The 26401-nt window shown below is 44.8% G+C and overlaps 1 protein-coding gene across 6 annotated transcripts in view; it reads right to left on the bottom strand.

The window, feature by feature from the left end:
* The window catches only part of ADAMTS9 (ADAM metallopeptidase with thrombospondin type 1 motif 9), a 91045-nt gene that overhangs the window by 30215 nt on the left and 34429 nt on the right, over nucleotides 1-26401 (bottom strand). For 5 of the 6 annotated variants that reach the window (XR_010614260.1, XR_010614261.1, XM_065687101.1 and 2 more), the window contains 13 exons: nucleotides 25802-25968; nucleotides 25567-25696; nucleotides 24878-25004; nucleotides 22907-23117; nucleotides 21809-21973; nucleotides 20614-20778; nucleotides 19629-19748; nucleotides 17562-17666; nucleotides 17248-17415; nucleotides 16759-17043; nucleotides 15963-16124; nucleotides 15213-15389; nucleotides 1407-1574 (listed from right to left, as the gene is read on the bottom strand). Coding sequence is in view for 4 of the 6 variants with exons in the window: in XM_065687101.1 (XP_065543173.1) it covers nucleotides 1407-1574; nucleotides 15213-15389; nucleotides 15963-16124; nucleotides 16759-17043; nucleotides 17248-17415; nucleotides 17562-17666; nucleotides 19629-19748; nucleotides 20614-20778; nucleotides 21809-21973; nucleotides 22907-23117; nucleotides 24878-25004; nucleotides 25567-25696; nucleotides 25802-25968 (2150 nt within the window). In the remaining 2 variants the exon portion in view is untranslated. The remainder of the gene's footprint in view (nucleotides 1-1406; nucleotides 1575-15212; nucleotides 15390-15962; nucleotides 16125-16758; nucleotides 17044-17247; nucleotides 17416-17561; nucleotides 17667-19628; nucleotides 19749-20613; nucleotides 20779-21808; nucleotides 21974-22906; nucleotides 23118-24877; nucleotides 25005-25566; nucleotides 25697-25801; nucleotides 25969-26401) is intronic. The other variant, XM_065687102.1, reaches the window with a different exon arrangement.

The following is a 26401-nucleotide window of genomic DNA, read 5'->3' as shown; positions in this document are numbered from 1 at the left end:
GGGTTTCTTTCTCCACTTGCATAAAATTAACTCTGATCATGCGGTAGAATGTTGGAAGTTTTAAAACACATACTTGTATCAACTAATATTAGTGTGTTTCAATGCAATCAACAGACCATTACATTATTATGTTTACAGTTATTAGGTGTAAAAAAGTACTTTAAATAACGAGCAAATGGGATATGATGGGACTATCTAATGGCCTCAGGCTCCTTTTCAATCTAGCTTCCTGTATAAAATTGAGGTTTCAGTCCTGCAGGTAAGAAAGGTAATAATATTGACTTGATTTCCAATATGGGAGCATTTCACAGGGCTATGCACAGCTACCTGAGGGCTCCCAGCCATACCTGAAGTCAAGGACCCAGACCTCAGTAACTGAACCTCGGCATTCAGCCCTTGACACACATAATGGCAAATACTCCTATCCTATGAGTTCAAAGGTAAGCATTAAGGAAAAGTACAAGTCTGAAAACAATTATAGAACATCAGTGGCTTTATTGTCTTTTTTAATAGTCGACATTAAACAACGTTATGCTGTCCTAGTCCTAACATTTGCATGTGTGCCTGAAGCAATGTTAATGGTTTATCTTTCAGGGAACTTGCATGCAGTGAGAACGGGTGGTTTGTACCTTAATTTGGAAGACAGACCTCAAGAGAACATGATGTTTCACAAGTTAACAGTTCATTTAGTCTAGGATTTTCAATACCTCTGCTGATTAGCACACTAATGAGGTAGAGGGGAAAAGGGAGGTTCAGAGAGAAAAATGTGATGCAGCAGATTCAAGGTGATGACAAAGACATTATTTTTCAGGAAAACAAGGATTCGAGGTATGCTTTCGGCAAACAAAATGCTTAATAACTCCAAGCACTTTCACATTTCCAGCAGCCTCTGCTTTATGCATCAGTGTCTGACCTTTTTAACGAAGCGAAATCAAGCAATGAGCTTGTTAAGAAACAAAAGGCAGAGCAAAGCATTTTTAATGAAGAGCTCTGATTCTACGTTAAGCTTTCCCAGGAAGCCAATAATAAAATTAGTTTCAGATTTCTCAGAACTAAGGAAGGTTTTGTTTGGGATGTGACATTTTAAATAATAACGATATTAAAACCACAAATAAAAAGTAGTTTCTCTTTAATATTATCTACTAATGCCTCTACCAGCAAAAACAAAATAAGCAGCAAGGAATTGACTTTCAGATAGACACTAAAGGCAAGTTGCCATGTTTTCAGCTGGTACAAATCACTGCTGTCCATGAAGCTACACTGTTTTGTACCACCTAAGGATCTCACCTGAAACTTTTCACCCTTAAAAAACTACAAAGGACAGAAATGATGGGAAAAGCAGCTTCCAACCAGTTTGACGGAGGAAGAATATCCAAGGGTGCACAAAGGTATACAACATGTCTCACCTGTCCCCAATCTCCTGCTTTCCACTTCGGACATCTGCCCCCTCTGCATTTCTTTTGCATGCTGGGCTTAGCAAGGTGCTTGCAATAGTCTTCTTCTATATGCCTCCCTTCCTTTGACAAACAGTACACACTGCGGTGCTTTTGGCCCCTTCCACAGGAGACAGAACACTGTAAATATAAAGTAACAACAGATCAGCTTTAATGCAGGGCCATCTACATGGTTATATATGGGCCATGGCTACCCAGGGCATTTTCTTGTAAATGGACCAAAAAGCACACCCCCAGGTTCCCACAGCCTACACAAGGCTTAAGGGCGATACAGAAGGGCAGAAATATTCCCATTTGCACTTAATATTGCATGATATTCTTGGTCAAATCATCCCAAAATGCCAGTATCAAAATAGAGAAAGAAGCTGACATTCAGCAGGGATAACAGGCTGGATTCCTGGCATTGCTCCAGTGGTTTCAAAGGAGCAGAGTCATCTTACAGGGATCAAGGAAAGAGCCCTCAGTATCTACTTAGAAGAACTTGAAAGGAATTATCTCCATTTACCTTGGTACAAAGGGAGGTCAAATGTTGGTAAATCAGGAGAGTAAAGTGTGATATACACCTTTACAGAGGGGAATAACTACACAAAGGACGAGGCAGAAGAGAAAAATGCAGTTTTGCCATGCCCCTGTGTTAATGCTCGTATCTGTTTTACCAGTGTAGACTGATTTACTTGGTTTTTTTAACCTAAACAGACTGAAATCAGGACATGCTCATCCTTTAGATTTATGCATTTTGAAACCAACTCAGAAGGTAGCAAGAAAGCAGAGCCTGAAGAATCAAAGCAAGAAGCAAATCAGCAGGTAATGTTAGCTGTAAGCTTTGTAGTGAAGCAACTAATTTCAACCTCCCTCTGCAGGTTCACTGAACTTTTTCAAATGTGACCACTTCTGGCATGCAAACCCCAAGCAACTTCACTTTGATTTCAGATTAGTCTCCTCCAAAAGATTTAGGAATCAAAGGGGTCTGCAATCACAACAAGAATTTAATATGACAGTTCCATGTAGAACAAGCCTCTTACTCAGCATGATGCACCTAGAGACCAGCTTCAATTTCTTCATTACATGCTATGTCATAAGCACCCTGGTTTAATCCTTGAGCACAAACATGCTATTTCAACCACCTCTCAACATAAAATGTTCTGATTTCTTTACAGAACGGAGCAAACACTCAGAGATGAGGACTCTACCTTCATTTTGGAGGCACTCCATTGGTATATTTCCTAAGAAATAAATTACAGCCCAAGTTCTTCCCAGCCTATGAATACATTTAAACTTAAAATCCGACAATTTATATATGTAACAGGTCTGGAAGATCTGTTAGAACAGAAACTGGCATATGCATTGACAGCTGTGATTACTTTAAATTACAGCCGTACTTCCAACTCATTCAGCCCACAAAGAATCAGTGAGAGAGCAGTAACTTGCTCCAAAATGGAAAAGTTCAGAGCAATGTGGAGAGAAATGGATGTAACTCATCAGACCAGACATTGCTGCTTAAAATCTTGTATAAGCAACGTCCTGAAAGGGCTGTTTCTCTGCTACAAGGTGTTACAGATTGACAAAAGGTAGCCCACCTCCCTAGTGACCAATAAGGGTTTAAGGGCCAGTAAAGATGCTCCTTCACCATTAGAGAGGTGGGGAAGCCAGCCCAGCCTGGGGCATGGATGGCCACCTCTGAGTTTTCCTGGGCCCAGATCCGATTTCAAGATAGGCAAAAAAACCCCAAAGAGCAACATTCAACCTTGCACTGAGAAACAGAGGAAATGCTTATTCTAAAGTAAGACTTTCACAAGTTACCCAGATTCACAAACTTCACTTTTTTTCTTTAGCATCAACAGAAAAAAGATTGAGTTAATGTTATTCTATTTTTATAAGCCTTCAAATTTCATCAGAAGTTCATTTTTTCACTCCTTCTACATCTCTCCCCAGGCAATGAACGTCAGCAATAAGAAGGAAATGTCAAATCCTACCAAACCCAGTTGTAAACTTCTAATGCTTTTATCCATCTACTATCTTTGGACTAAGCAGCAGCACTGATACTTTAGCAATAATTCAAGTGCTCCTCAGTAAGTGCTTTCCATGCAGGTTGATGGCATTTTACTGTGACAGCCAAAGCTAAACAGTAAATTCACAGACTTGATCAGGACTCTGTCTTGCCCCACGTATCCCAGGCAGGTACAGCCTAATGCATCTTTTCTCTAATTTAAAAAATGTATTGGATCCACTACTTATTCTAAAAGAATAATATACTTACACTCAATCCTTATGATAATACTTATTCTAAAGAAAGAATAATCACAAAGTGCACCAATGCAAGCATATTTCTGGGGACCTGAAGTTGGTTGATAAATATTCAATCTCACAAACAATACAGCGCTAGTCATTTCCAAAGTCATTATCCCCCATCTACAAATTGCTTAACTTTAGTATGATTCTAACATTTATCTCAGATCAAACAAGAAGACTGCATGGGTACCTTGGTGCACTCAGAGGCTGAGGCCTAATTTGCCTAATTTTGTTAATACTTAAATGTAATTCCCAGGATGCTGGAATTAATAATTTCTGTGTCTGTCTTCAACATAAATCAAAGTTAGGCGGTGTGCATTTTTAGATCTAGATCACCTATTTGCTTTCATGCACATGTGAGTTATGATCTTATTTGCACTGACAGAAAAGACTGAATAATCTAATGTAGCCGAGTACCAGACACCAAAAATTCCTTTGCAAAGAGACTACTTCATAATTGCCTTCTAATTCATCTCAGGTATTTCCAACTTTTATTTGGCACATAGATTTTAAGCATATGTGAGCTACATGCAGAAAACAATTTAATAATGGGCTTCATCTCAGTGCCATGTGACTTAGGGAAGCCACTGCCATCAGCCCCATCATTTATTTTGGACCCTGGAGAAAATTCGCATTTCATTATCAGGACTCCTCATCACTTATGATATCTATCAATAAGACTGCCATAGCGAGGTAAGCTTTAACCTTGCCTTCTTTACAAGGTTTGAGTAGCACAGACAAACCTGCTCCTTTCATACTTCTCCTTTTCTTTCTTTCTTTGCTATTTTCCATCTCCTACAGAAAATACTTCCAAGTACTGGGGATGGATGGGCTGCACTCTGTGGAACAGGAGTCTCATTCAAGGTTCTTTGCAGTCAACAGAAATACTACCGCTTTTCATCACCTGTGGATGCAGCCCTGGGGGTGTAGCCAAGGTACTGTATTGACGTCTTGCACTGACTCAGCTTTCTAGAGTCCAGGATCACAGTCTGTTGTTGCTCATGGTCAACCCGCCTCTGCCTCCACTCAAGGTGGGGGGGGATGTTGCTCTGAAATGCTGTTTCCTGCCTGTGACTGAGGCAGAGCAAATAGCACCCCTTGGTGAACCTGTGAGGGTGGCCAGGCATGGAAAATGGTGCAAAAACAACACATTGTGTTTTTTCTTAAGAGAAAACCACAAGAAACAATTTGACTGTGGCACATAAAATAATACAGAAATTCTATTTCAAAAAATCAGCTATAGCCATTACACTAATGACTCTACTAAACCTTCCTCTTGTTATTATCTTCATTATCTCCTAAACTCACCACAGTCACACCTGGTGCTTTACATGGATGACAGGAAAAAAAGGCCTTTCCTAAGAGCATTGGAGCACAGATTTAAGGGGGTTATGTTTATTATATGGTTAGTTTTGTTAACATGCCAAGGACTGGGGACTGGCATACTTCTGAATCATTGAAACAAATATACTGCCTAGTATAAATAAAGGCAAGAAAAAAGCTTAAACAAATATGACAAAAATACTTCCATATCAACTCTTTCCAGAAAGGTCAGAATATGATGCTAAATATCTCCTGCAAGGCATCACTCTGCTCCAGCACAGCAGCAAGCTTATGTTTGTGTTTCCACAAGAAATTTGTTTTCTGTTTCAGAGTTCAGCAATGACGAAGATCATTCTATTCTACCAAGTATGTGCAAATTGCTTTAAACTAACCCTTGCTGCATTTCCTATTCTGATCATAGAATCTCAGAGTGGTTTGGGTTGGAAGGGACCTTAAAGCTCATGCATTTCCAACCCCCTGCCACAGGCAGGGACACCTTCCACTAGAGCAGGTTGCTCCAAGCCCTGTCCAGCCTGGTCTTGAACACTGCCAGGGATGGGGCAGCCACAGCTTCTCTGGGCACCCTGTGCCAGCGCCTCAGCACCCTCACAGGGAAGAACTTCTGCCTAATGTCTAATCTAAATCCACCCCCTTTCAGTTTAAATCCATTCCTTCTTATCCAATCACTACGTGTCATCAGAAAAAGCCCCTCTCCATTTCTTGTTGGCCCATTTAGGTATTGGAAGGCTGCAATAAGGTCATCCTTCTGATATTTTGGACGATGAGGGTATGTGTCATTCATTAAGACTTCTCTAAATAGAAAGGCTGCTACTTGATTCACTGGGCTGGTAGCAGGGTTAAAAACAGAATATGTACCCCAAAAGCTCTTAAAAACTTGTACAAAATGTCTGTTTGTGCCCAGGTTTAGAGCCTCCTGTGGGAGACCATGACCTTCTCTTCCACACAGGGAGCTTATGCTGGGAGCAAGGCCGGTCTGGCACCCAAAGAAATCAAAACCTTGGGCATAAATGAACAAATCCTGATGAAAACAAAGAGGCAGCAAAGAACACTCAAGAAGAAACAGCAGCTCCATTTCTTGTTAACTTTGTGCACTGAAGGAGCTGCTTGACATGGGACAGGAAAGTAAAACAGCAAGAACCTGGGGACATTCTCCCCCCTCCCTGCAACGTGAAAAGCTTCAGAAAATGCTGTCAGATCACTTCTCCGGTGCATCAGCCAACGATCTGGGAGGTATTTGAGATAATGAATGCAAGCTGTGGTGATCACCAAATGAATTCCCAAAGATAGGTATGCTCTGATAGCTCACCAAGGGCAGGGCCGGGGGCTGGGAAGAATTAGACTAAAACCAGCTTTATCAGATTCTGCCAGGAGCAACTTTTTGGAGGAAATTAAAATAAATCCTTGCAGGTTTAGATTTCCACACATTAAGGATTATATGGAAAGTAAGTAAGCCCTTGTTCATCCTTCCCAACTATCTGAGCTGAAACACATGCTGGGTGAAATAAAACAGAAAAGGAGCAGAGCCCTGCAATGCTTTACACCCCCTTTTCTGTGAGGGGCTGTGCTCCTGCGTGTCAGCAGACTTCTCCAACGATGAGCAGAGCCCAACCTTGCACCCTCACAGTTACATTTCAGCATCCTTTAGTCTGTATCAGCTCTTACTATAACTCACACTGCTGTTATCAGACGCTGAAATCACAGCCCTGTGACTTCCATACCTTTGAGATCTCCCAAGGACATAGGACATGAGCAGACACACCACCAAGGAAAGCCTGGGTCATTCCTCACCAGCTGAACCTTTACTGGAAGTCTTGAAATGCCTGAGCTGTGTGTGTTACCCAGCAGTAGAGACTCTGTGGCATCCAAACTAACTTAATTATCTTCACAACAGCAAGGTATTTAGCAGGTAACTCCTTTGGCTTCAGTGAGACAGTCAACCACCTTAAAACAAGGGTTCAGCTCCTTGCTATGATTTCTCCAGTGGCTGCAGCATCTCAGGAGATGTTTAGGAAATGGTTTCTTTGAATTTTTTTCTTTCCACAGATCTGTTTCAGCATGGTCTCATGCCCAGCTGCATTGGCATGGTGAGAAGTCCATGCCTGTGGGCTGGGAACATGGCAGGGAAGGATTCATCCAGCTGGGCTTTCCTCTCCTACCTTAACACACACAGCTGGGTGATTTTAGCTGGTACTAGGCCAGAAAATACATCTGATTTTTGTATATTTAAAAGGGAAGAGTAGTCTCCTCTATATTCAAGGCAGGGCAGCTGGACCAGAGACCTGACCAAAACACACCAAAGCATTGCACTGCGGTTTGAAAGAAGCTTTAGAAATGCTTCATCAAAGCAGATTCCCCAGAAAAATGGGAAGATTAGAAAAAATACATGAACGTTAAGGATTTTGGAGTGTGCAGTTCAAGTAGGTTTGTGAACACTGTCCAGAATCCCCATGGAAATGTCCCAAGGAGCCCACCCAGAGGGCAGCACTCGGTGGGCACAAGAGCAGGCTTTGCACCAGCATCCAAGGAGAATTCCTCTCCCTGGGCATGGATGACAAGGAACATCCATGCTGGCTTGCCCTGACTGTTCCACATAGGGTCTCCATTATCCAGCTGCTCTGCTCTCAGCTCTGCAGCAGAGACACAGTTTCCTAAGTTTCTCAAAGGAAAAGGTTCAACTGGATGTGTTGCTGCAGCAGAGGGAAGAGGTTGGTGTGTCTGGAGCCCATTCCTCCAGCAGCCAGACTGCCTGGAGAAAGTGATGATCTTGGGTTCTTTAACTCCTGCAAGATTTGGAGCCCTGTCAATACACAATTTCCCTGATCTAGGAAACCTCGCAAGATATATGGGAGAAAAGCAGGTAACTGCAGCAGGAGAAGTCTTGCATCTCCCCTTTATGGCATCCACTTAGTAAATAGCACCTTCTCCCCCTGTTTCACCTGCCCTACTGTTAGATCCCACACAAAGACTTCACGAGGTACAGAAAGCAGCAGGGCTGTGAACACATAGAACTGCCTTAAAAGCTGCACCCCTGCCCTTTTCCACGCTATTGAACCTGAAGACCAAACAAGCAAAAGCCCTGAGATGGCCACTGCAAGTCTCTGCAGGGAGCGGGGGGGTTAGATGGCATTTCCTCAAATCAGGAGGAGGTGTGTGAGCTACCCAAGGACACTGGTATAAAGGCACGTGGAAGGTGCTGATGGAGCCTATTTTCCATGCTGTGGCACTTTAAAGAGGGTAGCAATTAAAGCAGCAAGCAGCCCAGGCTAACTGACACTTCATATTTTAGCGAACAGTTGTATTATAATGCCATTTTATAACTCCCATTTAAAGAATGGGATTTTCCAGTATTGGATGGAGTGAACCACAGAGCTCTCTGAGGAATGCCAGCCCTATTTCGCAGGTGTGTATCACACCAGGGGTTTGTAGGAGCACTGGGCTGCTGGTTTTATAAAGACAAATCCTGACTCAGTGCAGCAGGGATCAAATATTGTCAGCCCGCAGACAGTCTTGAGCATCAGACACATTTTCATCTATGCTGCTGGCTCACTCAGCTCCCCTGCGAGCTAGTAAAAATTAAAACATGAATAGAGCATTAAGTGCCTTTGGAACAAGACTGGGTACATCATTTTTCCTTAATGACTGCACAAATCAGTCATCAGGAAAGTTAGAAACACAGTAAATATCTTTGTGCTTAGTGTCCCTCATCATCACACATCCTTGTTTCTAAACGCTACAACCCCTACGATCTGAGCAACAGCAATTATTGCAGTTTGGGGTATACCGTATGAATACGGAATATGGACAAAAACACACACAGACCTCCCAGCTTAGGTATCTGTTTGGAGATGTTGAACCTCACAGCTCATCCTTGTGTTCCTGCTCTAACCTGGCTCCTGTAGTCCGATGCATATTTCAGTTGCTGCACTCACAGTGCTTTGGGAGACAAATGTTCCCAACTACTGCCCTTTTATTTATGGCTTTATTTCTCTCCTGCGTGTGTGAGCATGTGCATATGTGCATGTATAAGAGGTCTGCAGACTTTATGAAGCCAGCAGTCATGGATGCGCCACACCTGATGACAGGGAGTAAAGCCAGCCGTTGTTGAACAGCAGTCCCACTACTTGTTCAAGTTCAGGCCAGCTGTGCACAGGCTAAAACCGACCATCTCACTGAGAAAATGTATAAGGGGAGACCTGTAAAAAGGCAACCATGGAGGCATATCAAATGCAGCCAAACGGCCAATGTATTTCTTTGGGAGGAGAAAGGCAGGTATTTTATAGTAAGTTGGGACAGAAGCATGGGTTGGATGGTAAGAAACATCAGTGAACAGTAATGGATTTACCTGCTCTGAGTGGGAAGATGCACTAAGGAACTTGGGAAAAGAGGCACCATTTGGGGCAGGGGAGGAGTTTAAAGATACAAGAAAATAACCTTCCTGAGTCTAACCACTGGTCCAGCTCCCAGCAGTAGCAATAGGAGAGGCTATTGAGGGGGAGCAGATGAGACAGGGCATTCTCTGCTGTTCACCACACTGGTACCTCCCCAGCCTTTGGTCACTGGGTTAGGGAGGTTAGAGGGGACACTGCTGCCCAGTCGTTTACACCTCCATCAGGTTAAAAGGCACTACATCTAACCACCAGGTCAGATCACAGTGGGTGCAAAGACTAATGGATGCCTGCATGGGAGGAGTGTGGATTCCAACAGCTGTGCATTAAGTTGCAGGAAATCAAGTCCTTCGAGAAATGGATGCAGCAAAGCACTTCAGTGCAGGCTCATTGTTAAGCACACAGTGCCACATGGCCTGATGGGCTTCAATGCTCAACGGAGCATCAACACTATCAAACAGGAGACAGCAGAACTTATAGCAACAGTATACTTATATAGTTCTTATTTAAGGAGAAACAGGACTAGCAATGAAAGATGGTAATGATAAGCAAACAACAAAATAGAAAGGAAAATAAAAAGTGGAGATTTTAAAGTAACAAGAGAGGAATAAAGTGATACTCCTCTAATAGGCAGCTGGGTACCACTGGCTTCACCCACCTGTAACTGTGGCTCTGAGCCTTGGCAGGGATGACGGACACTGAGCTGAGGAAAGAGCTGCAGGAGCATCCATCACTGCTGCCCCAGAGGAGCAACAGGGTGAAAGTCTTTGAATAAAAACCCCAACTGCATTTACCCTCTGGGACAAGCTCTGAGAAGGGCCAAGGCAGTGAACAGGTAGATTCCCATCTATGACCCAGGGATGTGCATGTTGGAATAGGTGTGGAACTGGGCACAGGTGGTGGGATGCTCTGGATGGGTGTCAGACAGCAGGGAGCATAGGAAAGGGCTGAAATGGGTCTGGTTTGCTTTTTGTAAACAAAAGCAAAGAGGGATGCACTGTCAGAGGCCTTTTTCTGACTGGGAACCAAAGCAGACAACTTGTTGCCTTTCATCAGCACACCGAACAGGCGGTCCCTGGAGTCAGTATGTCTGAGTGACCCTGGAGAGGAGGCAGCCGGGAACTCAAGAGGGACAACAGCCTTGGTGAGCCAGCCTGAGCATACAGTAAACAGCTCTGAGATGGAGACAGCTTCAGACAGATGGCTGGGTATAGCCATAGGCTACCAAGTTCTCATTTTGGTCTGGATGAGCTTTATTAAACCTTCACTAAGGCATCTATTTCTACACGTTTTTTAAAAGCATGTGAGCCACCCACTGCCTCCCTCTGCCTGCATTATGGGTGCTGGGATCATTCATGCAGCCTTCGCATTTATCCTTCCCCCCACAGGCTCTCAGGGTAGGACTGGTTTTGTTAGCTTTCTGATAATATCTGGCACTACAGAGAAATACAGACTTGCAGTTGAAGTCTCAGAGCCATCATGATGTGAATGAAGGGCAGGAAAAGCAATGTGAATCACTGAGTGACTGAAGGGTTCAGCATGCCTATCACATCATTTTCAAGGCTGGCTTTGTTATTGCAAAACATGTGTAAAGAATCATACAGCAGCTCAGTAATGCTGCTGTCACAGCAAATTTGTTTTCTGCAGAAGAGAGGAAGAAAACAGCAGAGTTATACACACTTGCAATCAAGCTGCCGCTGGTTATCACTTTTGCCTTAGCAAGAGCCAACATTCTGCCTGCTACAAGTATTATCAGAACAACGACATGGAGAATATTGCTGTTGAACAGCCTATTTTCAGCCAGGGAATGGGGAAGGCATTTCATAAACAATGTGTTGGGGCTTTGACAGAACTAAATACAAATAACCGGAACGTTGCACTGACACCAATGTTAAGATTAACATTCCTGAGCATCAGCTCCCTGACACAGATGTGGTCGAGGCAGTTTCCCCCGAGGTCAAAGACCCATCACTGCTACCTACATCCCTGCATGCAGCCAAAGAGCTCTGTGAAGCTGTCAATGCCAACAGCTTCCAGCTAAATACAGCAACGTTGTCCTAACCCAAACCTGAATTCACATTGACAATAACAGAATTTGGAGCTTAGCCAGATAATATTCTAATTATTTTATGCTAAGCTTCTGATTCTTCATTGTTAGATCGAAAGGCCCTCAAAAACTAAGACAGCAGCATCTCTGTCTTACCAATAAAGAGCTGGCAAGCACACACTGCCATTTTGCAGGCACAAAGAGCTTCACAACCACTGCATTAGCAGCTAGAACTTTTGATACCCAAGAATGGTAAGTACTTGCCAAAGCAGATTACTTTTGAAATTGTAAGACTCTTCTGAGAGAAGAGCCCCAAACCCCAAACAGACAAGCAAATAAACAATTTAAAACCCCACCAACCTATTTTCCACAAGTCAAAGCCAAATGATTACCATCCCAGTGTACTGAAGCTCAAACGACTCACCCAACTGAACCAAGACAAGGTTGCTGTGTGATATAACTGCTTTACCTTATCTGTGCCCATTTTCTAACTTGGAAGGAATGAGAAGCCCACAGCATGTTAACTCTGCGATTATTCATAAATGGTATCAGAATACAGTAGGACATTATGGTAACCTCAAAATCTCACATGGATTATTGCAAGGAGCAAATCTGCTCCCAGAGAAATGGGTTCAGCCCTGGGTTCTAAGTGAAGAGATGGGTAATGCCCTCTGGGAACATCTCCCTCATTCTGGAGAACATGGCAAGATGTCCCTCGGTATTCAAGAGCATGCATGGAGATCTGCTTTCATACCACAGGGCATTCAGAGGAGCTAAAACCACTCTCTATCCTGGTGACAGTTTCTGCATGTTTTCTAAAGCATTATTTTAATAAAAAGATCAGGTCTATCACATGCTGTACAAATCTAGAGTGTTTTAATACATGTTCTTAAATAAGCAAGGAAATGAAAGCATCACCTCCTCTTAGTCCTCTTTGAACACACATTACAATGACAAGGCATCTCACTAGCCTCCCTTAACCAGCCAGATAAAAATCACAATTCCCAGTGGAATTTCACCTGAGGACTGCGGGTGTTGGACTCTTCAGACTCTCTCTGCTTTAATTTGTATATATTTTGTAATACTAATTTCACTGAAACTTGAGTAAAGCTGAGCCAATGTGATGCTTGCAAGAAATTCGTTATCCAAACTTTGTAATTTATATACTTTCAACTGTGTTTAATTATTGAGAATGACAGTTTCTGTTGGAGAACACAGCAAGTAAAAGAAAAGCAAGTCAAAAGATGGAACATCGCAGTAGCATTTCAGAAAATTTAGTTAAAGTTACCAAAACTAGGTATATGATCTTAATTTAGCAAAAGACTCAAGAAATCATTATACAAATTCATTTATGATTACATTCTATTTGTCTTTAATTTTCACTGTTCAACATTAACATTAAACATCATAAATGTATGCAATATTTATATAAAATTAAATAACAATATTGGAAAAATAAATACACTTTTACATAAATACATAAATCCATACCGCTGAAAAGTTTCAGCTAATACTATACTCTTGTTTCAAAAGTGACCAAAAAATATGGTAGTGACACTCCATCCCAACAGATGAAGTATGTACAGCTGACAGAATGATGTTTGCAACCGATGACAGAGCTAAAGCAAATCCGGGTGATACCACACTAAAGAAAGTAAAATTTGGATGTTACTACCTACAGTAGTAGCACGAGGTAGACATACATGTGGAGTGGTCTGCAGGAGGGACACGGAGCCCTGTTGGCCCCATAGGTACAATTCAGTTTTCAAACAGCTCTTGGGTCCCCTACGTCAGAGCCAAAGGACACCTCGGTAATAAGACTGAATCAAGTCACTTTGTGGCAGTGATGGAGCTCAACCCTGCAGCCCCTTCCCTGTGGGAGCCCCATGGGTAGATGGGAGGAGATGCTGCAGGCAGGGAAGGATGCCTCTGCCCTCTGATTGCCTGACATCCCACCCTCTCGCAGGAGACGAAGGAAGGATAGCTCACCAAGGCTAATACGAGTAAAGTCAAAGGGATTTTTCCTAGGTAGAAAAAGAACAACCAGAAACCAAACCACGAGGACTGCACCCTGCATTTCCGACAGAGAAGATTGGGCGCAGCCCCGCAGCCTGCTCCTGAACAGCTGTGAAGAGGCTGAATGCTGAGCGACACCAAAACGCAACACAACTCTGTCCATACTTTTGGTTCTTGCAAATGGTCCAGCACAGGGAACAAAAGGTTGGCAGCAACTCCCAGCTGGTAATTCCACTGGGAAGACACCGCACAGGTCGCTAGCTCTGTTTAGCTCACCTCGCTCATTTTTAGCACCAACTATATCAGCATACAAGTGATACATTAGCACCTCAAATGAAGTATTTCAGATCACTGTCCCTTGTACTGGTTGAAGCACCGTTTAAATGCCAGTTTAGCAGTTTGATGGCTATTGCATAGCTCACTGAGGTATGGTAAGGATATTGAGGAGTGGTACTGAAGGCACCCACAGAAACCAGTGTGGTTATGTTTTAGTAAGATGACTTTTCAAACCATGACAATTAAAGAAGTCCAATACATTACAAACAGGCCTCTTTTTTTTTTTTTTTTTGCATATAAAGTGCTTTTAAGTCAAATTAAGGTTTTTTTTTAAATCTTCTTCAAATGCTTTTATAACAAAACATGCAATAAAGGTTGACATTTGTTTGAAGGCCACTCCAAAACTGGCAGGTCTGTGGTTTCCAGTGCACCAGGAGCATCCTGAGCAGCACTCACCCTTGTACAGGGCACAGCCCCAATGCACACTGGGGCCCTGTGCTGAGCAGAAAGTGCTGCTCTAGGCAGGGAGCGTTTCAAAGCTGCAGGGCCCACAACAGCATCCCAGCCCTGTGGTTCAGGGCTGCTCCTGCCCTCACAAAAGTGTCTCTGTAGCAGACTCCTCCAGCAGCAAAGGAGCACCAGAAGACACCTCTGCTCCAAGCACTATTTTGTTATTAGAAAACTCCCAGGCCTTTTAAGCCTTTCACCACCTTGCTGATCTAATGATTTCTAGAGCAGAAGCTGGAGATCAGGTCAGACAACAGCTCTCCAGAACCAGAGACGCACAAGAATAGCTTACAGGTGCATTTACACAGTACATCACACTCATGTATACACAGGGAAAGAAATAAAAGTAAAGGTGTGAGTGCAAATGTCCTTCTATATAGCTGTGTGTGCAGGCAGGTAGGGACATACACACACATCTATACACACTTGTACATGCTTGGGAGTCAATGCAATTTAGTCCCGATTTTCCCCTGTCATCTTGCTTCTGGTAGAGAAAACACAACTGGGTAAAGCAGGAGGTGCACAGTGCAGTATTACCATTAAATACCAGAACAATTTAACTTCAATGGCAATGTACTGCTTAAATGTCAGATTTAAATCCATATGCAAAGAACTCCATCAGAACCAAGACTCATAATGCACAGAGCTTGAACAACATAATAACATGGACAAAAGTGGCTACCTAGCAGAAAGTGCCTTTCAAATTAAAGGACTCGAGCTCCCTTAATGTCAGCCCTTCCTGAACAGTTGTTATTCTGAATATATTGTCAATAATCCTCTTTAAGTGCAGTTTTAAGACACGAAGCATTAGCACCTTGGTTTGAAGCAAATTAAATCTGTTGTTACAGGATATCCACAAAACGGTTCACAAAGAGAAAGAGTTTATGGTCGTACCGAGCTCCAAGGACCAGCGCTCCAGGCAGCATCTCTAGGACAGTCCTGCACATTGCACTGCTCTCTGTCTGGTGGCTTGTCAAGGATTTCACAGCTCAGATCTGTAAACCTTTCTCCATTAGGGCGCTGGCACACCACCAGCCGTGTTCTTGTCCCTGCTCCACATGGCTTTGTGCACTGGAAGTCAGCAAATGACAGCAATCACTGCCTGGGTAGCAGAAACACTGCTGACCAGTCATGCTAAGGACTACCACCTCCTGAGACCCAACAGTTGTTTCTCTTCCCAATCAACCCACTCTGGCCAAATGCCCCCCACCACAAGCTGCATGTTGTCAGACAGGCATCAGCTACTTCAGCTTCTCTCTTCCCAAAGCTGTTCACGCTGCTCCACAATGATACCGCCAGACCCAACATGATATTGGAGGTTAACATCCTAATAGTTCATCTCAAATTAATGTGCTGAAGGGAGCAGTGTTTTTATTACAAAAAAAGGCCTTCAGTTAAACTTCTCTTAAAAAGAAAATCTCATTTTTCATAGAATTCACTTTTGCCTGGGAAGAAAGTTTCCCCATGACAAATGGAAAGCGAAACACCACCAAGCAGTTGCTGGGGTTCACTCATTTATCAAAGCCTGCCTTTCAAGCTCCAACCTTTCTAATAAATATCACCACAATATCCCCCCTCTTCTCCCATTTTTCAGCCAATCCCTAATGAAAGCCTTCCCCTGCGCAGGATGAATGCTGCACTCACCTCTCCCCAGTTGCCATAAGCCCACTGAGGACAGGGGCCAGACTCGCACGATCTCTGCTCCACGGGTTTGCTTTTCTCGTCGCAGTTATTTGCAGTGTATCCATTTTCATCCTGGCACACCACGACCCGCCGCTGGAACCCCCCTGCACACGTGCTAGAGCACTGGAAGACACAATTGCCCATGGCTTCTTTGAGTCCAGGAATAATTTTGCATTCCCAGCTTCTTCCCACTGCCTTGCACCGTGGGAATGCACCGCTAGAAGTCTAATATAGCTAACAGGCATTATTAACTTCAAAACCCTGCTATTACTAATAGCAGTGCAATGACTTTAGGTGCTGACTAAGCAAAGAAAATAAACCCAAGCCTAGTTTTAAGCAGGTGAGTAATCTCTACTGCCTTTAATGCAGTGTTTGACATCCCATTTGTGTTTAATTCCCTTCAGGGACTTCCATGATAAAGTGCTGCAACTGGCTGGGGTGAGAGGAACTGGCATTAAGGCTCTGCTGTGCTTCGGCAACAGCTCTGTGCAGCTGTATATGTCCCAGGATATGGCCAAGAAGCAGAGGCTGGCCTTTGCCTCATGGAAAATGATGCCATTAGCTTTCTGACTAGTGAGTCTTGGAGATACGAAGTGTGAGAGGCAATACTTGTGCCCTACTGCAACACTTGTGTGAGCAGAGAGCAGACACCAGGGAGAAAGGTCTCTCTCTTCCCTATGTGCTGACTTTAAGAAAAACGTGGAATAGCCCAGGGAAAAAAACAAAACCTCAGCAATAAGAAAACAAGGTCACTTACAGCACCCCAGGGACCAATCCTCCACTGATTGCCTCCTGGTATATGTGCACGGTTTCTGTTCAGGCTGCCTCCAGGGTGCACTTTCAGGCGATGATCCGGATAGAGGAAAGGGTGGATGGGCCTGCCATAGTCATGGCTGTTTGGATGACAAGGAGACATGGAGCAGTCTTGCTCTGTGGCAGGGAGGTCTTCTGGATCGCACTCACTCCTATCCACCACCTGGTCACTGTAATCGATGCAGATCACTTGTCGCGTTGCCTTACCTTGACCACAAGTCACTGAGCACTGCGTTACAGTGGGAAAAGGAGACATGGTCACATTTGCAGCTTTGAAAATCAGAGAGCTACTGCTAATAACCAACAGCAGAAAGCTTTAGTCTCCCCACTTATAAAAGGGCAAGTGTGACATTAATGAAACACTAATGAAATTAATTAACTTCCACCAACGAGGTCTACAAGGCTCTAATGCAAGAGACAGCGCACTGCTTACAGAGCTCCACTCCAAGGCTTTCCACTGCCCGCATGGTGTCACGGTACACATTTCTGTGGCTGATGGTTTTGGGAGGTGGAAACAGGCTGACTCGTCAGCCACAGAGCCCTGGTCATCCCGACAGCTGACGTATCTCATCCGGGTACCCTTCCCACATGTTGCGGAGCACTAGGGAAGAGCGACAAGAACTCCACTAGAAACTTTCCTGATATATGTTACAAGGGCTTTGGAATGAAAAGTTGGTCAAATGCTCTTAAGAATATCACATTGTCTACTGTAAAATAATGCTGAAACTATTAAAACCACATGCTTACCGGTGTCCAGGATCCGAATCTCCACTGTGTCCTTTGAATGCCTGATAGGGATCTCTTGGCTTCAGGACTATTAGGATGGGGAGGACATGCTGTTATTTCACAGTCCTGTATGTGAAATACATGAGGGAAAAGAGGGAAATGAAGAACTTGCAGATGTTGCAGTTAAACCACCTCCTCTTCAATGTAGTTACGAACAACACACAATGTCTTGAAAATGTGACCTGTGTGCTTGTGGGTTGGCAGGCTTTCCCTCATGTCCTGTTGGTGAATCAGCAAAACTTGGTATCAACACCCCCAGGGCTTCATATGCAGGAACCTCAGTGGACTTTTGACTTATTAGGAACTCTACAAAAGGGATCCCCATAAGTATGTGCCATCTCCATGCATTAAAACCAGATGTTTTTGAAGCAAAAGATGAAAGTTCATTAAGAGACTTTCTGGTTCTGGTATGAACACATCTGCAAATCAGCAACTTTATCTCCTTTCAAAGCTCCCTTCCTTCAGCACAAGACCTGCAGCACACTTAATAAAGGTTAAGCTACTGAGCTGATTGTGACCCTTTGATGCCCTGCTGCACACCAGACCACCTATATCCATACACACATTCACCACACACTAAGCATGCAAGGTTTTGGGGATGGTCATGTTCTTCTGCTCAGCCTTGGTACAGTGCCTGACAGGAGGGCTCTGGGCCTCCTGGGACGTCTGGTGACAGAAATGATGAATAGCCATGACTTCACTCCATGAGCCTATGAGTAAGCCATTGCCGAAAAGGAAATTAATACTGATTGTCACCACGAGAGAGAGAGCAGCTCTGGACAAATGGCATCAATGATTTCCGCATTGCTGTGATTTTACTTACACTGGAGATGTGCATGCCAAATGACGGCTGATGACAAGTGGGTTTGTTACCCCTTGGCTACAGTATCTCCAGACATAGCAAAACCAGCCCTTTACTAAATGTTATGGCCCTAGTCAGACTTTACTATGAGGGTGCTGAGGTGCTGGGACAGGGTGCCCAGAGAAGCTGTGGCTGCCCCATCCCTGGCAGTGTTCAGGTCTAGGTTGGAAGAGGCTTGGAGCAACCCGGTCTAGTATGAGGTGTCCCTGCCCATGGCAGGGGGTTGCAACTGGATGATCTTAAGGTCCTTTCCAACCCAAACCATTCTATGACTCTATGATTCTATACGTCACACAGGACTAAAGCTGGGCAGGGCGTCAGAACTACAACTCTTCTAGATTACAGATGGATGGTAATTGTCTGTTCTATCCAACTCCTTCAGACACCCTGGACACACCCCTTGCTTGAAATGGGAATGTACGTGTTTGCTTCCAAGTACCAGTGAACACAGCATGGGAAAGTCTCTTCAGCAAAATTTACAATGGGTGCAACATCTCTTAATTCATCTGGCCCAAGGGATGTATCTGGAACTGTAGCTGGCACATTATATTGTCACATGCAGCAGGCAAGAAATGATAGCCCCTGGCCATCATTTGGTACCACACAGCAAAAGTCCTGCAGCCAAGTAAGCCCAGGCTGCAGCCAGGCATCCCGTACCCCATGCAAGCCAAAGGAGATGTCTGCTGTGTTAAGACCCCAACCTCTGAGGCTGGTAAGCCCTGTCTCATTTTATCCTTCTGGTCTCTGGTTTTGTTCCCATGTACATCTTCTGCTGCTTCTTTAGCTCATGAGCTCTTAGTGACCAGCTTCAGCTCTGAATCTGCACAGCCCCTCACACATCCCATCCTGTGACTAGAGCTCCATGGATACAAGCCATGAGCAAAGTCCCACAAAGTCCTGATGCCCCCACAAGTCATCTTTTTGGAAATCTGGTGTTTCAGAGTGTAAGGTTAACCACGTTAGGAGAGGGTCTGGATGGAACCCCTGAATATAGCTTCTCTGTCCCATTTATACCATATCAGAGTGCTGTGCTACACCTTTTCAATAGCTGCGTAGAAAACTAAGATACTGCTCTGCATGGACTGGCATTCAGAGCCCTGAAACTGCAGCTGGAGTACCTCCACACAAACACTGTCAGAAGATGGAGACAGGATGGCAGGATTTACCTGGGTATCTGTTGGCCTGGTTGCAGCATTACACTCGTTATCATCCACCACTGACACGTAGGTGCCCACAACACACTTCACTGCTCTCATCTGGTAGCCTTGGCCACAAGTCGTCGTGCACTGGGAGAGGACAGATGGGAAAAAGAAGTGCTGGGTCTGAGTAGCTGCTTCCGCCAGTATTAATCAGCCCAGCCCGTGTTTAGGCACGCAGCACAAGCAGCAAAAATAAAACACAGCTTCCCTCCTGGTTTCTCTCCACTTCATGCATTTCAGCTTTAAATTAGGTCAAAGTTTTAACTCGCTGTGCCCACGAGAGCCTCGCATGCTTCACTTGCTTCCTTGGGAATGAAGGTGCGAGCATTTAAATGATTAACTTTGCTGCACACAGTAAATCACAGTCTGGTAGAACCTGCATCATATCCTTCTTCAAAACTGGTTGTTCAGCCCCATGGTAGCACAAGCAGCTAATGAATAATTTTGCTGATGGGAAATCAGTCCTACTGGGACAACTGGTCTGGGTTTGTTGCTGTGTTTTTCAGTCAAGAGCTAACAGCTTTGTGGAAAAGGATACGCCAGAACACTCCGGGAGAAATGAGCGACTTGTATTCTAACAGGGAAAAAACCACTCACCAACCCAGAAACTGGAAAACATTAAAAGCAGCAAAAGCAATTCAAAGGGAGCAGCTTTGCTGTGAAAATTAGGCCATGTATTTACATGCCTAAATATGGATTTAAGAGTGTAACCTTGGAAACCCTTTTTTTTTTTTTTTTACAATCACAGCCAATTTAGTATGACAAAGATTAAATTTAGCACAAAGGGCAGGTACTGTTACTGCTGCCCATCTGCTGAACCCAAGCGAAGAGAGGGCTGCTCTGCTGTGCAAATCAATTAATGCAGTTAATGCCTTTGATTTTGGATGAAGGGATAGTACCCAGCCTCAGCCATCAGCACCCTGGTCCCATGGACTGAGGAACCCTGTGGTACCTGGCCCCATGGCCCCACTTGCCACGAAGCACACTCTTGCTGCTGGCATGTATGCACTGACTCCGGCTTCGTTTCAGGATCACAAAATCTGTCATTTAATCGATCTTCTCCGAACTGGCACCAGGTCTGGCGGTGTTTGTGCCCCTTTCCACAGGTCACCAAGCACTGCGAGGAGGAAAGCGCAAGTTCAGGCGGTGCTGGGGATGCGCTAACGGCTCAGCATCAGCCCTAGCCCTGGAGACCTACTGCAGTCACTGCTTACAGACCCTGTGCACTGAAAAACTTGTGAGTTTCTTTTATCGAGACAGGATTGCTCTCAGGAGCTGGTCCACCACGGAGGTTGGAGCATGGAGAGCACAGCCAGGCTGGAACCCTTCAGCACAGGCAAAGCAAGACCACAAAGGCTCTTGACTTCCAGCTGCATTGAGACATGGAGCAAAGGCCCAGCACTGCCCTGTGGGGCACAACATAAGGCAAAGGTTTGCAAGAAGACTTGTTCGGGTTCCGAGTGTGCATGTTAAGGGTCTCAGCTCATGTGTGTTTGTGATGATGGCAGCTTGACCCAGAAGAGATATTTTGCAGAGAACAATCCCTGTTCCCACTCGATTGCTGTCATTATTTTCTTAAAGAATGTGATTCATAGAACCAAGAACCATTTGGCCTCAAAGGTGACAAGCAGCCTTTGAAGATTGCTCACGAGTATCCCAGCTCCTGCTGCAGAGAAAAGCCTATCAAGATGTGGCTTTGTTGCATTGCAAAGGACACCAGCAGCAGTGGAAGAGGTAACGCTAATAAACAGCAGGCAGAAGGCTGAACAAAACATTAGTAGGGAAAAATCCTGCCCTCCAGCGACAGGCAGTGCTGCGAGGGCTCATGAGGACAATCTCAAGGGAAAATGAGCATTTTTTTTCCCAAATACATGGAGGAACCGTGGAAAAACTGGGTAGAAATTACTGCAGGACTGGAGAGGAATTAACCCTTGTGGCTTTGCAGGGAGGGAAACACCCACTTGATCAGTGACCTTGCTGCCTGTCTCAAGCCTCCCTGTGTTCAGGCTTAGGGAGACCTTCAGCAGGAGGCATGGTGCCACCATGCCCTGGGGCACAACAAAACACCATGGATGGGCAGGGACAGAGATGTCTCTTCACATGCACCATCCCCTCAGTGTGAGCCCACCCTGGTGACCAGCACCTACCTCGGACCAGTCGCCAGTTTTCCATTGAGGGCACAAGAAGTCACTGCATCGCTGCACTGTCAGCTTCTCCTGCTGACTGCACTTGCTGTCATCCAGGACATCATTGTAGGTGTTCACACACATGGCTCGCCGCCGTCGCGTGCCCCCGCCACAGCTCTTGGAGCACTGGGAAGGAGAAACACTGAGTAAATACTTTCTGCCACTCTATTATGGGCTGAGAGCATGTTTATGGCCTTCACCCCCTTTGCAGTCAAGACTGTGAAGAGTCTGCAGAAAAGCTCTGGAAGAACAATTTGTACTTTAAGTAACAGGCTGTTACTCTATATATTCCTTTAAAAAGCCAATCTTGCTAAGCTTAATAAAAGCTCATGGCAATGAGTTTCACAAACTCATTCTGGGTTATAACCCCATTATTACTTTTACAAGCACTGCCTTTCAGTTCTCCCAAATGGTTGCTGCTCATCCTCATTTTAAGAGAGATTAATTCCCTCTAACCAGCCAGAACCCACCCGCATCACTGTGCCCTCCCTGAAAAGCCCCAGGCTCATCATTCTCTTGGTCCCAGGCCCGAACTCAGGAATTTCCTTGTTTATGGAAAAGCAAAAAGCCATACAGGATAGAAATTTCAGAAGTCCTCTACCGATGATAGTATGTCCTGCCCATTCCTGGCAGTGGTGCTGGCTTTCATGGGAGAAGTGTCCAAGGTCAGGCTGGACAGGGCTTGGAGAAACCTAGTCTAGTGAAAGGTGCCCCTGCCTGTAGCAGGCGGTTGGAATTGGATGAGCTTTAAGGTCCCTTCCAACCCAAACCACTCTGAGATTCTAAGACAACCAGCAGAGCTTTAACATAATGAAAGCAGACCTTGGGATGCTTAAAGGCATAAATTAGTTGAGGGAAATAAGGAATAATAAGGGAAATAAGCTGAGGAAAATAAGGAGTACCAGACTGATTTCAACTACAGCATCCTCCAGGAAAAGCAATGAAAGCAGATTCACTGTGGCCAGCTCTTATAAAAATGTTGTTTGCAAACTAAACAGCCTGACACATCCCTGTACAAGAAAAGAGACCGTGTTCACCATACCACTGAGCATCTCTCACCTCAGTCCAGGCTGAATACCTCCACCCTCCCACGTTACAGTCTCCAGTACACTTCTCCCTCGTGCTGGGCTTGGGCTGGCTGCTGCAGAACCGGTCATCAACCTTCTCTATCTTCCCCTCCAGCCTGATGTACTTGGAGCAGTAGATCTCCAGGGTGCGGTACCCCAGCCCACACTGGGCCGTGCACTCGCTCTTCCTCGCGATGTGCCACCTGAGCCGAGGAGAGCAAACATCAGTGGTGGGGCTCTGGGACCCTGCAGGTAATGTGCTAAAGGGTGTTTGATACAAACGAGGTTAGGCTCAGGTTGGCCAAAGAAGTGGTGAATGCTTTATCCCTGGCAGTGTTCAAGGCCAGGTTGGACAGAGCCTTGGGTGACATGGTCTCGGGTGAGGTGGTTTGGAACTGGGTGATCTTAAGGTCCTTTCCAACCCAAACCATTCTGCAATTCTATGAATATACACCCTTTAACTGAAGTTTTGGCTCTTTGTAATACTTCCCAATGTTTTCTGGCTTCCAAAACTCTAAGGCAATCAATGCTGACATTGTTCCTTGCAGAAGGAGCTGTCACTAGGTCTCTCTAACAAGCAGCAAACCAAACCTGTGGGACCAAGCAAGGTGGCCTTGGGGAGTCTGTGGCCAAGCAAGGAGCAGCACTTTGAAGGCTTTCCACCTCATGTGCTTTGAGGGGGTGCCATCTTGGCCTCTAAAAACTAAGGGCTGAATAATACAGCATCATAAAACAATCTGCACAGGCTTGAAAGGCACTTCCCATGGCAGAATGTCCGTAGAACAGTTTCAGCTACTCGAAGTGCGAGTGAATGACTTGCTCCAAGACACAACAGCCCCAGAGGTGTCAGTGGGGATTAGAGATTTTCCCTGTGGACACACAGATTCCTATCCTGCTGCCTCCTTCCCATGATGGACAGCAGGGAATAGTGCTGGTAGCCTCACCCTTGCTCCACATCATCTCCAGCAAGAGATGCTGGACATGTGGCCTGATCCAGGGAGATGTCGGAGACAATGGAGTCAACAGGAGTCGATGCCTCCTGGGAAAGGAGGTGCTGGGCACCCCTGGGCTGGTGCGATAGCCTGTGTGGGGAGCAAAGAGCCTTGCTCTTAAGCCGAGAGAGCAAACTTCAGCACAGCCAGGAGAAGAATAAGATCAAGGGGATTTGGAGTCAATAGCTCCTGAATAGCGGGAGCCCTCACATCCCTGCCCGCTTTCAAACTCCTGCATTTGCCCTTCTCAAGTTTCCAACCTGTTGCAATGGCAACAGCTGTTACCTCGACAACCCGACCTACAGCCCCTATAGAGCCCCTATAGAGAGCCCAGGCTTGAACACAGACAGAGAAACCCCTTGGGAAACACGGCCATCTGAATTCCTTCACCAGCAGCCGTTTAATGCCACCATATTTAAGTTCCAGAAAGGAAAACAGATTGCTTTTTAAAGGAAAACGGGTTGTGATGATTTAGACTATGCTCTATCAATTCCAGCTTGCCAGGAGTTGTCTGGGGACAGCCCCAAACCTGCTCCACACTTAATCTTTGCTTTCAGCAAACGGTGATAAATCCAAGTCTTAGTTACTCTTTTGCTTTGAGCATGTGTTTTTCCGTCTTAGCAGGCTGTTTGGAGGATGGTGCTGAGCATTTCTGATTCAGGCAGATGAAAATTTCAAGGCACAGGGAGATTTTTCAATATTAGGTGTTTTTTCTTTCTTTTTTTTATAGTTAGCACTGATTAATCCAACAAGAGAAATGTGAAAATGTAGAAAAGTGCCTCTCAAAACACAGCTGGTGGATGTCAGTCCCTCTTGGTTGACAAAGAGGCAACTGCTAATCCTTTTCTTTTGCTTCTAGATCTCATACAGGCTGGTAAGAAAAGGAATTCTGGTGAGAGGAAAAAGGGAAGAGGAGTAAACAACAATAAATGTATTATGTATATGTATAGACACAGATGAGTAGAGTGCACCTTAATTCACATTCTGTGCTACAAGGCTCCATGATGGGGTCAGGCTGGGGAATTCGATCACATCGCTGGTCTGACACCGTGAGCTGATCTGACTCTCTTGTACACACAGGTTTCCTCTTTCGTTCTCCTACACAGAAAAAAGGGGACATTGTTTGAGTCATACAGGAAAGCAATCAAATCAGTTATTTCTCTTAGTCCTTCTATAGCAGCACTTAGGAGATGTTTAATTATGTGTTTAAATCTCTTTCAGAAACAGGGAGGGGGTTAAGATTATAAGAAGAGCAGAAGGGGGTTAACACAGATAAGATGACGCAAGGGTAAGGATGGGCGCTGTGGGTTTAGCAGAGCCAGCACTGGCGGGGGCAACAACTGGATGTCAGACCCCAAACCAGACCCTGATGCCCTTTGCTGCCTTAGGAAATGCCACGTAACTTCTCCTGTGCTTGATCTTACTCAAGTGCAAATGAGGCTGCCAGGCTCACCTAGCTCAGAGGGGCTGTAAAGATGCCCTGCTCTGAAACCAAGAAGCAGCAAAGCAGTGCAACAAGGCCTTGTACAACATTACTACTACAGGGAAACTATCACACCCATAATGTGAGACTCTCAAAGAAATCAAACAGAGAGGGATTTGACAGCACTGCTCAGATCTCAGACAAATCCAGGACAAAACAACCTTCCCAAGCACCCACCTTGGCAGAGTTTACTGCAGGGCTGCCACGGGCCATATGCATTCCAGTAAAACTGCTGAGGTTTGTCCTCAATGGGGATATTAAACGTGTAACGAACGTCAGGGTTGTACAAATTGCCCACTGATAAAACCTGAGAGGAGAAAAGATGAAGCAGATAAATGAAGAGCCTTTGCTGCCCACTGTTTTCAGTCCAGTAATGCTGGGCAGACTTTTCCACACACAACATATAGTTCACCTGAAGCGTTATTTCTTGCTCAATCCGATCTGTAGAATTAATCCTTTCAATAGTATTATCCGATCCGCTGTATTCGATCACAGCATTCCCAACTTTGATTTCCCTTTTAAACATACTGACGACAAAGTCTCCATTTAATATAAAGTCTCCTTGACTGTTAGATAAGGCTGCATAGGTGCAAAAAACAAGAACTAAAGAGGCAGAATTAACTCATACGTACGTAATAACATGGATTGTGCTCTCAGTGCTCCTTTTCATTTGAGTGAGAGGAAAAGCCCACTGCACTCTCAGACAGAAAGGATGTAAACAGAGCAGCAGAGCTCTTACAGACATTGTGTCCTTCTTCCACTCAAAAGACTCATTAAAACCAAGGCTGAAAGCTTGAAGTTGTTTCTAACTAGTTCACCCATAACCCAGGGCAGAGAGATACCCAAAAGGCATGTGGGGCTGGCTGCTGTACACAGCACACACTGCCTGTATCCCCCCATATTCCACAGAAATAATCCTGCCCAAAACATCTTGTTAGCTGTGTGGATAGGGTGGCTTCCCTGTTGTTGCCAGGTGTGTTCTTAGGGTAAATGTATGTAACCCTAATTGCCC

Source organism: Lathamus discolor, chromosome 7 (assembly GCF_037157495.1).
Source record: "Lathamus discolor isolate bLatDis1 chromosome 7, bLatDis1.hap1, whole genome shotgun sequence".
Lineage (NCBI taxonomy): Eukaryota > Metazoa > Chordata > Aves > Psittaciformes > Psittacidae > Lathamus > Lathamus discolor.
This window is presented reverse-complemented; position numbering and strand designations above follow the sequence as displayed.